Raw genomic sequence first — 13,009 nt, 5'->3', positions numbered from 1 at the left:
GAACCTGTGCCGTCCCCAGCAGCCTTCACTTCTGTAACTTCGCTGCTGGGTACAGTTCTATCTGATTAAAGCTGAATCGATATGACTCCACGTGGACTCAAGCGTATTGTTTGTGCATCAGTACTATACAAGAAGAATATGTTGATGAGGTGGTGGTGGGGAGGGAGGGGGAGATGAAGAGGGGTGGGAAGTGGCTGGTGTGGAGCATAAACATCAATCTGGTCAGATTGAATGGTACTTTGTGCTTTAAATACTTAGTAATAAGATTGCCAGGCAATTCAGTTGGATGCATCTGCCTTTAATAAGAAGATATTTTCCCCTTAACAATAACTAAAACATTTTTTACTTACCTTAATATGCCTGACATAGAATGGAATATTACACTCTTGAGACATCGACACTGCAACTGTGTCGATTACAATCAACATTGTGCTACATAGTGTCTGCAAAATACAGAAATTCTTTGAACACCAATTTTCATCTCATGTCTCGCAGCCACGAGAAAACACGTGGGTTATGTTGTCAACTACAAGGTAAAGCCATCATGCTGCAATTGAAAAGAAGCTTTACAGCAAGCTTGCCAATGAGCTTTGAAAGCTGGACCATTGGGCTGCAATAAGAACAAAGAACAAAGAACAAAGAAATGTACAGCACAGGAACAGGCCCTTCGGCCCTCCAAGCCCGTGCCGACCATACTGCCCGACTAAACTACAATCTTCTACACTTCCTGGGTCCGTATCCTTCTATTCCCATCCTATTCATATATTTGTCAAGATGCCCCTTAAATGTCCCTATCGTCCCTGCTTCCACTACCTCCTCCGGTAGCGAGTTCCAGGCACCCACTACCCTCTGCGTAAAAAACTTGCCTCGTACATCTATTCTAAACCTTGCCCCTCTCACCTTAAACCTATGCCCCCTAGTAATTGACCCCTCTACCCTGGGGAAAAGCCTCTGACTATCCACTCTGTCTATGCCCCTCATAATTTTGTATACCTCTATCAGGTCGCCCCTCAACCTCCTTCGTTCCAGTGAGAACAAACCGAGTTTATTCAATCGCATAAGAGAGGCTGTGCAAAAATAATAACACAATATAAAATATTGCACAAAACATTTGTACATGAGAACATTACCCTAAGCAGCCTTGTTCACTCATGAACCAAGAGATTCCCAGCAGCATCATTCTGAGTATTTCAGTCAGACAGACAATTGTTAATGAGATAAATTTTAGCCGAGCTCCAAAGACACCTTCCTGAACAAAATAAACCATTTTGTCCATTATGCCTGCACCGGCTGTTTAAAAGTGTTATCTAATTAATCCCACACTCACTCTGCTCTTTCCCGATAGCCCTGCAAACTTTTCTCCTTTACAAGTATAGTATTTATTAAATTCCCTTAAGAAAGTTCCTATCGATTTTGCTTCCACCCTTTCAGGCAGCAGGTTCCAGATCATAATAGCTTATTGTGTTACAATAAAAATCTTCTCATTTTCCCTTATGGTTCTTTAGCTTATTATTTTACATCTGTGTGCAATGGCAGTGAAAGCAGTTTTCCCCTTGCTTAATCTGTTAAAAAGCCTTGAACACCTTTTATTAAATCTCCCCCTAACCTCCTCTGTTCTCAGGACAAAAATCACAGCTTCTTCAGACTCTCCCCCTGGTACCATTCAAGTAAATCTCGTCTGCGCCCTCTCCAAATTCTTCATGTCCTTCCTAAAGTGTTACACCCAGATTTGGGCACAGTACTCCAGCCAGGGCCTAACCAGTGATTTATATAACCAGCTATTACCAATCCAGAGGAAAGTACAATCGGGCCTAATGTAGAACAGATGGTGTGGATCCACCTTGGGCAGGTTCGGCAAAAATGATACCCTCCACCAATCATTGCATTCTCCACCGTGTTGCTGCCAGTGAAGGATTCTGATACATATTGTCTATTTATAAACCATTGAGGCTAGTGTTGGATCTGAAAGCCAAAGTGTTTAGGACCAGTTGAATTTGTAGCCCTTGGCCACCAGCCAACTTTCTAAATCTTGATCCTCTTCTTTTTCCTGGAGTCTCTGCTCTTCCAGCAGAATTACCAGTTTGTCTCTCTGTTTGATCACCTCCAACATTTCATTCAGAACCTGCTTTTCCTCAACGATCTCCTTCTCCGCCTTCGTGGAGTCTGTTTGGGAATGATAACATTGAAGAAGTGAACAAACTTAAACTTTCTCATAACCGGGAATTAACTTCTACAATCCAGTGTGCAGGGCAGGTACAAAATAAAATAATCAGCAAAGATATCAATGGAAAGCTGGCAAGGTGGCTGGAATCTCAAGGAGTGCAAGTTCTGCTACAATTATACAAATCTCTGGTTGCAGACTACTGTTGGGTGTATGTGTTCAGGTCTGGGCTATGCATCTTAAGAAGGATATATTAAGGCAGCACGGTGGCGCAGTGGCTAGCATTGCTGCCTCACAGCGCTGAGATCCCAGGTTCGATCCCGGCCCTGGTCACTGTCCGTGTGGTGTGCATATTCTCCCCGTGTCTGCGTGGGTTTCACCGCCAAAACCCAAAGATGTGCAGGTTAGCTGGATTGGCCACGCTAAATTGCCCCTTAATTGGATAAAATGAATTTGGGTACTCTAAATTTTTTTTTAAAATGAAGGATATATTGGTCTTGGACTTGATGCAGTACAGATTCACCAGAATGCGATCAGGGCTAAAAGGGTTGCATAGGCTTTTCCTTCCTTGAGGCTGGAAGGTTGAGGGCTGATCTAATTGAGGTGATTGAAATGATCAATCTGATAGGCTAGATAGGGCGAACTTTCCTAACAAGGGAAGGTTAAAAATGTTAAAAATACAACTGGGTCATTCAGGGGTAAAATCAGGAAACACTTCTTTACACAAAGTCTGTGGACGCGGGGGCTCAACTGAAGCTGTCAAAACTGAGGTTTTTATTGGTTAAGGTTATTGGAGGATATGAAGCTTAGGTGGATCTAATGGAACTGAGGTGTAGAGATCAACTATGACCTGATGGAGTAGTGGAATAGGCATGAGGGGCTGAATGGCCTCCTCCTGGTCCAAAACAAAACCACTGCCAGGCTGGGGCCCCAAAATTCAAAGGGTTTGCAGATATTGGGCTTGACAGTTTGGCCAAAGTAGCACTCCTAGCTGTTACAGAGAATAGGTTGTTAATTCCAGCAATATTACAGAAGAGGTGGGTTAGAGTCATAGGGCGCGATCTAGCCAATGAAAAATAAGAGTCCACTCTGGGCAGGATTAGCGGGGTCGTTCCCGGCGCTTGTAGCGCCAGGAAAGACCCCGCTATCTAACGGCACTCTGTTGCTATTTTTGACCCGGTGGGGAACCCCCCACTCAGCATCATTTTCTGCACTAAAGAGCTCCAACAACTGGAGCTCCTCAGTGGAGAAGGCGATCGGGGCGCCAATTTTAAATGGCGCCCCATTTTCTTGACCCCTCCCCTGGGCCGCCCTATTGGGAGGTCCTCGAAACCCCTCCAGCCTGACATCCTGGCAGTGCCCCTGCCAGCCTGGCTGTGCCGCCTGGGCACTCTGCCAGTGCCAGGGTGGCACCAACAGTGGCTCGGGTGGCACCAACTGTGCCTGGGTGCCAGCCTGGCCAGAGGCCAACCACCAGGCGGCCTCTGATCACCTGGGAGACCCCCCCAAGTCCTGGTACACCCGGTCCCGGTTTGTGGGAACCAGTACTAATCGGCGCTTGGCTGCGGCCTCTTCGGCAAGGCCTATAGATGCTGGGTGGCCGTTCGATCTGGCATCAGCACAGCTAAGTGGGTTTTCAAACTCACTTAGCCATCAAGACTGGGCCCCGCCCATTGTGGGCAGGACCTAAAGCGCGATGACTCGCGAGATCTAACCAGATCTCACGAGGCACAACAACTGCCGGGAATCCCGGGGAGACCGCTCCCGGTATTTATCGTCCGCATCCTGCCCCGATTCCAGTGGGATGTGGCCGATCGATCCTGCCCAAAGAGTCTTCCAGCGCAGCAAAGGCCCTTTGGCATATCAAGTCTGCATCGACAATAACTACCCCATATCTGGCGCTAATCCCAGTCACCAGCATTCGTCCCATATCATTGAGTATGACGGTGTTTCAAGTGCTCATCCAAGTGTTTTTTAAAGGTTGTGAGGTTCCCAGCCTCCACTACCATCCCAGGCATTCCAGATTTGCACCACCTCCTAGTGAAATTTGTTTTTCTCAAATCCCCTCGGAATCTCCTGACCCTTACCCCAAAACGATGCCCCTTGTGATTGACTCCTCAACCAAGGGGAACAGCTGCTTCCTATTTACCCTGTCCAAACCCCTCATAATCTGAGACACCTCAACCATATCCCCCCTCAGCCTTCTCTGCTCTAAAGAAAACAATCCAAGCCTATCCAGTCTCTCCTTATAGCTCAGGTCTCCATCCCAGACAACATCCTGGTGAATCTCCTCTGTACCCCCTCCAGTGCAATCACCACCTTCCTATAGTGAGGTGACCAGAACTCTCCAGCTGTGGCCTAACCAATTTTCTGTGCAGCTCTGACATAGCCTCCTTGCTCTTATATTCTATGCCACAACTGATAAAGGCACGTATGCCTTCTTAACGACCCTATTCACCAACTGCATGTCCTTCAGGGATCTGTGAATAAGTACCCCAAGATCGACCTGTTCCTCTGAGCTTCCTAGTGTCCTGCCATTCATTACATACTCCCTTGTCCTGTTTCTTCTTCCAAAGTGCATCACCTCGCACTTATCAGGGTTAAATACCATCTACCACTGCTCTGCACATCTGACCAACCCATCTATATCTTCCTGTAACCTAAGACCCTTTTCTTCACTGTTAACCACCCTCCCAATCTTGGTGTCATCTGCAAACTTACTTATCATTCCCCTCACATTCTCATATAAATCATTTATATATACACAACAAATAATAATAATAACCTATATTGTCACAAATAGGCTTACATTAACACTGCAATTAGGTTACTGTAAAAAGACCTGAAGCCACTTAAAATAGCCAACTCCCGATTCAAAATGGCGAATGGGACTTCCGGGTGCGGCGATGCCCAGCTAAGTCGCACGTTTCGGCAGCTCCCGGTGGAACGGACTTTTGGGCTCTTAATAGGAGCCCCATCGGCAATTTTAACGGCAAATAACACTGTGCGGTAATCCAGAAGGGAATCCCCCCTGGACACGGATGGAAAAAAAAGAGAGGAAAGTAGCCGGATTGCGGTGGATCCTCAAGAGCAGCGGCCAGGAAGGCAGGCACAAAGCAAGATGGCGTCGGAAGGAGGCAGTTTAATATGGGGCCCTGACCAACAAGAGTTCCTGCGGCGTTGCGTAGATGAACTCAAAAAGGAGATGAAGAAGGAGCTGTTGGCCCCGATATTACAAGCGATTGAGGGGCTAAAGGAGGAGCAAAAGACCCAGGAACAGGAGCTTCGGGTCGTGAAGGCAAAGGCTGCTGAGAATGAGGATGACATACAGGGCCTGGTGGTGAAAACGGAGATCCACGAGGCACAACACAAAAGATGTGTGGAAAGGCTGGAGGTGCTGGAGAACAATGCGAGGAGGAAGCACTTAAGGATTCTTGGTCTTCCCGAAGGTGCAGAAGTGGCGGACGTTGGGGCATATGTGAGCACGATGCTGCATTCGTTAATGGGATCGGAGGCCCCGACGGGTCCGCTGGAGGTGGAGGGAGCCTATCGAGTTATGGCGCGAAGACCGAGGGCTGGAGAAATTCCTCGAGCAATAGTTGTGAGATTTCTCCGATACAAGGACAGAGAGATGGTCCTCAGATGGGCCAAGAAAACTCAGAACAGTAGGTGGGAGAATGCGGTGATCCGCGTGTATCAAGATTGGAGTGCAGAGGTGGCGAGAAGGAGGGCAAGCTTTAATCGGGCCAAGGCGGTGTTGCATAAAAGGAAGGTCAAATTCGGAATGTTGCAACCGGCAAGACTGTGGGTCACACATCTAGGGAAACACCACTATTTCGAAACGGCAGACGAGGCATGGACATTTATTGTCGAGGAGAAGCTGGAGTGAGCGGGCCAGAAAAAGAACGTTTGGGACAAAAGTGGGGGGGTGAATTTGTGGGATGAAGGGGGGAAAAGGGGGAAGAGAAGACTTCCCAGATTGTTAAACTTGCGACCCTGTAACTTCTCTCTCTTCCCCATGTCGTGGGGGAGGGGGTGAGGGAGGATGAGGAGCTGTGGGCGCCGGCCATTGGGCCGGGGCCAAAAGGGGAAGCGCGGGCTTTGTTCCCGCGCTATGGTAATCATGGCGGGAACAGGGAAGCAGGAAGGAGGGGGCCTCGCACAGTGTGAGCCGAGGTCACGGGGGAAGCCGAGGTCGGCCAGAGTTTGCTGACTTCTGGGAGTAACATGGGGGGTGCAATTACGCTAGCTTGGGATCTAGCGGGGGGGGGGGGGTTAACTGGGTTGCTGCTGCTGGGGAGAAGGGGGAGCTGGTATGGGAGGGGGGGGTCGGGGCGGGGGGGCGCCGCCTGGGGGGGATACAGCTACGTGGGAACCGGGGGAGGAGCTGGATTGAAAAGGAGATGGCTAGTCGTCAAGGGGGGCGGGGGGGGGGGGGGGGGTAAAGAGCCCCCCAACCCGGTTGATCACGTGGAATGTGAGAGGGCTGAACGGGCCGATTAAGAGGGCACGGGTACTTGCACACCTAAAGAAACTTAAGGCAGATGTGGTTATGCTTCAGGAAACGCATCTGAAGCTGACAGACCAGGTTAGACTTCGCAAAGGATGGGTGGGGCAGGTGTTTCATTCGGGGCTAGATGCAAAAAACAGGGGGGTGGCCATACTAGTGGGGAAGCGGGTAATGTTTGAGGCAAAGACTATAGTGGCAGATCGTGGGGGCAGATACGTGATGGTAAGTGGCAAACTGCAAGGTGAGGCGGTGGTATTAGTGAACGTGTATGCCCCGAACTGGGATGATGCCAATTTTATGAGGCGTATGTTAGGACGAATCCCGGACCTAGAAGTGGGGAAGTTGGTAATGGGTGGAGACTTTAATACGGTGCTGGACCCAGGGCTGGACAGATCGAGGTCCAGGACCGGAAGGAGGCCGGCTGCAGCTAGGGTGCTTAAGGATTTTATGGTGCAGATGGGAGGAGTAGATCCCTGGAGATTTAGTAGACCTAGGAGTAAGGAGTTTTCGTTTTTCTCCTATGTACATAAAGTATTTTCACGAATAGATTTTTTTGTTTTGGGAAGGGCACTGATCCCAAAGGTGACGGGGATGGAGTACACGGCTATAGCCATCTCGGATCATGCTCCACACTGGGTGGACCTGGAGATAGGGGAAGAAAAACAACAGCTCCCACCCTGGAGAATGGACATGGGATTATTGGCAGATGAGGGGGTGTGTTTAAGGGTGAGGGGGTGTATTGAAAGGTACTTGGAAATTAATGATAATGGGGAGGTACAGGTGGGAGTGGTCTGGGAGGCACTGAAGGCAGTGGTTAGAGGGGAGCTGATATCTATTAGGGTACATAAAGGAAAGCAGGAGGGTAGGGAAAGGGAGCGGTTGTTGAAAGAACTGCTGAGGGTGGACAGACAATACGCGGAGGCACCGGAGGAGGGACTATACAGGGAAAGGCAAAGGCTACATATAGAATTTGACTTGTTGACTACGGGTAAGGCAGAGGCACAATGGAGGAAGGCACAGGGTGTACAGTACGAATATGGGGAGAAGGCGAGTAGGTTGTTGGCCCACCAACTGAGGAAAAGGGGAGCAGCGAGGGAGATAGGGGGGGTAAGAGATGAGGAGGGGGAGATGGAGCGGGGAGCGGAGAGAGTGAATGGAGTGTTCAAGGCATTTTATGAAAGATTATATGAAGCGCAGCCCCCGGACGGGAAGGAGAGAATGATGTGTTTTCTGGATCAGCTGGAATTTCCTAAGGTGGAGGAACAGGAGAGAGTGGGGCTGGGAGCACAGATTGAGACGGAGGAAGTAGTGAAAGGGATTGGAAGCATGCAGGCGGGGAAGGCCCCGGGACCAGACGGATTCCCAGTTGAATTCTATAAGAAATATTTGGACTTGCTGGCCCCGCTACTGAGGAGAACCTTTAATGAGGCGAGGGAAAGGGGGCAGCTGCCCCCGACTATGTCAGAGGCAACGATATCGCTCCTCCTAAAGAAGGAAAAAGACCCGCTGCAATGCGGGTCATACAGGCCCATTTCCCTCCTGAATGTGGATGCTAAGATTCTGGCCAAGGTAATGGCAATGAGGATAGAGGATTGTGTCCCGGGGGTGGTCCATGAGGACCAAACTGGGTTTGTAAAGGGGAGACAGCTAAATACAAATATACAAAGGCTGCTGGGGGTAATGATGATGCCCCCACCAGAGGGGGAAGCGGAGATAGTGGTGGCGATGGATGCCGAGAAAGCATTTGATAGAGTGGAGTGGGATTATTTGTGGGAGGTGTTGAGGAGATTTGGCTTTGGGGATGGGTATATCAGGTGGGTACAGTTGCTGTATAGGGCCCCGATGGCGAGCGTGGTCACGAATGGACGGGGGTCTGACTATTTTCGGCTCCATAGAGGGACGAGGCAGGGATGTCCTCTGTCCCCGTTACTGTTTGCACTGGCGATTGAGCCCCTGCCCATGGCACTGAGGGGTTCCAGGAAGTGGAGGGGAGTACTTAGGGGGGGGAGAAGAACACCGGGTATCTCTGTATGCGGATGATTTGTTGCTATATGTGGCGGACCCGGCGCAGGGGATGCCAGAGATAATGCGGATACTTGGGGAGTTTGGGGATTTTTCAGGGTATAAACTGAACATGGGGAAAAGTGAGCTATTTGTGGTGCATCCGGGGGAGCAGAGCAGAGAGATAGAGGATTTACCGTTGAGGAAGGTAACAAGGGACTTCCGGTACCTGGGGATCCAGATAGCCAAGAATTGGGGTACATTACATAGGCTTAATTTAACACGGTTGGTGGAACAGATGGAGGAGGATTTCAAGAGATGGGACATGGTGTCCCTGTCATTGGCAGGTAGAGTGCAGGCGGTTAAAATGGTGGTCCTCCCGAGATTCCTTTTTGTGTTCCAGTGCCTCCCGGTGGTGATCACGAAGGCTTTTTTCAAAAGAATTGAGAAGAGCATTATGAGTTTTGTGTGGGCTGGGAAGACCCCGAGAGTGAGGCGGGGATTCTTGCAGCGTAGTAGGGACAGGGGGGGCGCTGGCACTACCGAGCCTAAGTGAGTACTACTGGGCCGCCAATGTTTCAATGGTGTGTAAGTGGATGGGAGAAGGGGAGGGAGCGGCGTGGAAGAGATTGGAGAGGGCGTCCTGCAGGGGGACTAGCCTGCAAGCAATGGTGACAGCGCCGTTGCCGTTTTCAACAAAGAAATACACCACAAGCCCGGTGGTGGTGGCTACATTGGAAATTTGGGGGCAGTGGAGATGGCATAGGGGGGGGATGGGAGCTTCAGTGCGGTCCCCGATAAGAAACAATCATAGGTTCGTTCCGGGGAGAATGGATGGGGGATTTGGAGCATGGCAAAGAGCTGGGGTAGTACAATTAAGAAATCTATTTGTAGATGGGATGTTTGCGAGTCTGGGAGCGCTGACGGAGAAATATGGGTTGCCCCAAGGGAATACATTTCGGTATGTGCAATTGAGGGCCTTTGCGAGGCAACAGGTGAGGGAATTCCCGCAGCTCCCGACGCAGGAAGTGCAGGATAGAGTGATCTCAGAGACATGGGTGGGGGACGGTAAGGTGGCGGACATATACAGGGAGATGAGGGACGAGGGGGAGATCATGGTAGATGAGCTGAAAGGGAAATGGGAAGAAGAACTGGGGGAGGAGATTGAGGGGGGGCTGTGGGCTGATGCCCTACGTAGGGTAAACTCATCGTCCTCGTGTGCCAGGCTAAGCCTGATACAATTTAAGGTGCTACACAGGGCGCATATGACTGGAACACGGCTTAGTACATTTTTTGGGGTAGAGGATAGGTGTGCGAGATGCTCGAGAGGCCCAGCGAATCACACCCACATGTTCTGGTCATGCCCGGCACTACAGGGGTTCTGGGTGGGGGGTGGCAAAGGTGCTTTCGAAGGTGGTGGGGGTCCGGGTCGAACCAAGCTGGGGGTTGGCTATATTTGGGGTTGCAGAAGAGCCGGGAGTACAGGAGGCGAGAGAGGCTGACGTGTTGGCCTTTGCGTCCCTAGTAGCCCGGCGCAGGATATTGTTAATGCGGAAGGAAGCCAAACCCCCGGGGATGGAGACCTGGATAAACAATATGGCAGGGTTCATAAAGTTAGAACGGATTAAGTTCGTGTTAAGGGGTTCGGCTCAGGGGTTCACCAGGCGGTGGCAACCGTTCATCGACTACCTCACAGAAAGATAGAGGGAATGGAAAAGAAGTAGATAACAGCAGCAACCCAGGGGGGAGGGGGGGCGGGGGAGAGGAATCGGACGGACTCTCAGGGATGTTATTGTATATGTATAGGTATTTGGTATATGTAATTGTATATTGGATTGTTGGATTGTATTTTTGGAAAGTATTTATTTTGGACAAGGCAGTTGCCATTTAGTTTTGTTTTTTGTTTTTGTTTATATATTATTTATTTATTTGTTTAAAACTGGCCACGGTTATTTATATTGCTTTATTGTTGTGTAAAAGAAACACTACGTATTGTTATGTTTGGCCAAAAAACTTGAATAAAATATATTTAAAAAAAAATAAAAATGGCGAATGGCAAAGGCTGATGGGAAAGTCACCCAACAGGACAAAAAAGAGCAGCTGTAGGTTGAGTGTGTATTTACCTCTGGAAAGGCCAGACAAGATCGATACCAGCAACCATCAGCATAACAAAACACCAGCCATCTGCATACTAATGAGCAATCCCCGGGAACAATAGGCAATATTTAGACACACGAAGCAAAACCAGACTCTTCGACGCCTGCAGAAGCCTACACAAAAGGAGGTGAACGACCACCTCACGACCGCCCATCGATCAGGGAACCGCTCCAGCATTGGAGAAAATCGAACCAAGTGATTGGGACAAAGTCCAATCACTTGGGACCAGGTACAGGGTCCGCCCCGAAAGGCGGGAAGCCCCTGGGGACTATAAGAATTAAGCCCAAGTTCAAGTCTCTCTCTTCCACCGCTTGCAGCTCTCTTCACTCGCTCTTCACTCTTCAACAGCCGCTCAAAACTGTAAGTCTTACTTCAACGCTCGCTACGAGATAGGCGCTCCTAGCTACCAATCTGTACCAACTTTGAATCCCGCAGGCTCAGAACCCGAACGAAAGGCCATTCGTTTCCCTGACCTGGTGGGCCAGTTCCAAGTTAAGTATTGGCCTGTTAGCTGTAGAAGTAGCTTAGACGTAGAATTTGTACATGAGTAGTGATTACTGTGTATAATAAATGTGCTTTGATTTAAATCTTACTAAGCGGTGTATTGGATTATTGATCATTACTCGGACTTGAACCACGTGGCGGTATCATAAAGATACCTGGCAACTCAAGAGCAAAGGTAATAAAACAGAGCAATTAAACTAAGGCGCCCCGAGTTGCCATGTTTAGGCGCCTGTTTGGGTTCACAGAGGGAGAATTGAGAATGTCTGATTTACCTAACAGCACATCTCTCGGGACTTGTGGGAGGAAACTGGGGAGCACCCGGAGGAAACCCATGCACACACAGGGAGAACGTGCTGACTCCACACAGACAGTGTCCCAAGCCGGGAATCGAACCTGGGACCCTGGAGCTGTGAAGCAACAGTGCTACCTACTGTGCTACTGTCCAGCACTGATCCCTGTAGTACACCACTGGACACCAGCTTCCAGTTACTCAAACAGCCTTCTACCACTTCCCTTTGTGTCCTATCACTAAGCTAGTTTCGGATCCATCTCGACAAGTTTCCTTGAATTCCATGTGCTTCAACTTCTCAATCAGTCTCCCATGTGGGACCTTGTCAAAGGCTTTGCTAAAATCCATATAAACTGCATCAACTGCATTTCCTTCTTCCACACACTCGGTCACTTTATCGAAAAATTCCATCAAATTTGTTAGGCGTGACCTTCCTCTAACAAAATCACGCTGACTATCCCTAATCATCCCATGCCTTTCCAAATGGAAATTAATTCTCTCCTTCGGAGTTTTCTCCAATAGTTTCCCTACCACTGATGTGAGACTCACCGATCTGTAATTCCTTGGTTTATCTCTACCCTCCTTCTTGAAAAGTGGAACAACATTACCTATTCTCCAGGCCTCTGGCACTTACCCTGTGGCCAGAGGGGAATTAAAAAGATATCCAGATGATTCCTTTGCAAATGAAATGACGTTCTTTGCAGTAGCTTTGGAACAGATAGCAGTAGTTTGAGAAAACTGCATTGAAGTGGTTTATAGTCAGACTCCACTGTTATTTTGGCTTTCCCAAGCAGGCACTAACAAAAATGCTCACAAGCAAAAACAATAGTCAGGCACTCTTTCTCGATCTGAGCGTAGTGTCATTCTGCTTGCATTCGTGGCCTGGATACAAATGTGACTGGTTGTCCATGCTGCATTAGGATTTCCCCCAGACGTTTCTCGCTCAGATCACAATGCAAGGCGACTCCATCATTGATATCATCGTAAACACGGGGAGAATGTGCAAACTGCACACGGACAGTGATCCAAGGCCGGGATCGAATCGGGGTCCTCAGCGCAGTAGGCAGCAGTGCATCATTACTTGTTTGATATTAGTGGACGGGCCTTCATGCTCTTTTTCCCTATACCACGGCACATCTTTAGCACTGAGCTTGTGTAATGGTTCACAATCAGCTGACAAATTAGGCAAAAATGTTGCTAAATATTTCACAAATCCATCAAATTTAGCGCTGCTTTCACATCCATTGGTCCCTGTATCGCTGCTATAGATCTCACCATGTCAGGATTCGAGCAGAGATTTTTTTGCCGTCAATACATGGATCTGTATGCTTTACTTCAGGCATCGTCAGTTACAATTTGTTCTTGTTCAGCTTCAGATTCATCTGAC

The 13,009-nt window shown here is 49.0% G+C and overlaps 1 protein-coding gene across 1 annotated transcript in view; it reads right to left on the bottom strand.

Annotated features, from left to right (window-relative positions):
- Positions 1 to 277: 277 nt before the first annotated feature.
- Positions 278 to 13,009, bottom strand: part of LOC140384457 (F-actin-monooxygenase mical2-like) — a 371,552-nt gene continuing 358,820 nt past the window's right edge. The window contains exon 37 of the mRNA XM_072466174.1: positions 278 to 2,163. Within this exon, the coding sequence (XP_072322275.1) occupies positions 1,979 to 2,163 (185 nt within the window). The 3' untranslated portion in view covers positions 278 to 1,978. The remainder of the gene's footprint in view (positions 2,164 to 13,009) is intronic.

This window comes from Scyliorhinus torazame, chromosome 10 (assembly GCF_047496885.1).
Source record: "Scyliorhinus torazame isolate Kashiwa2021f chromosome 10, sScyTor2.1, whole genome shotgun sequence".
NCBI classification, from domain to species: Eukaryota; Metazoa; Chordata; class Chondrichthyes; order Carcharhiniformes; family Scyliorhinidae; genus Scyliorhinus; species Scyliorhinus torazame.
The sequence above is the reverse complement of the archived record's forward strand: the minus strand, read 5'-3'. Positions and strand labels throughout refer to the sequence as shown.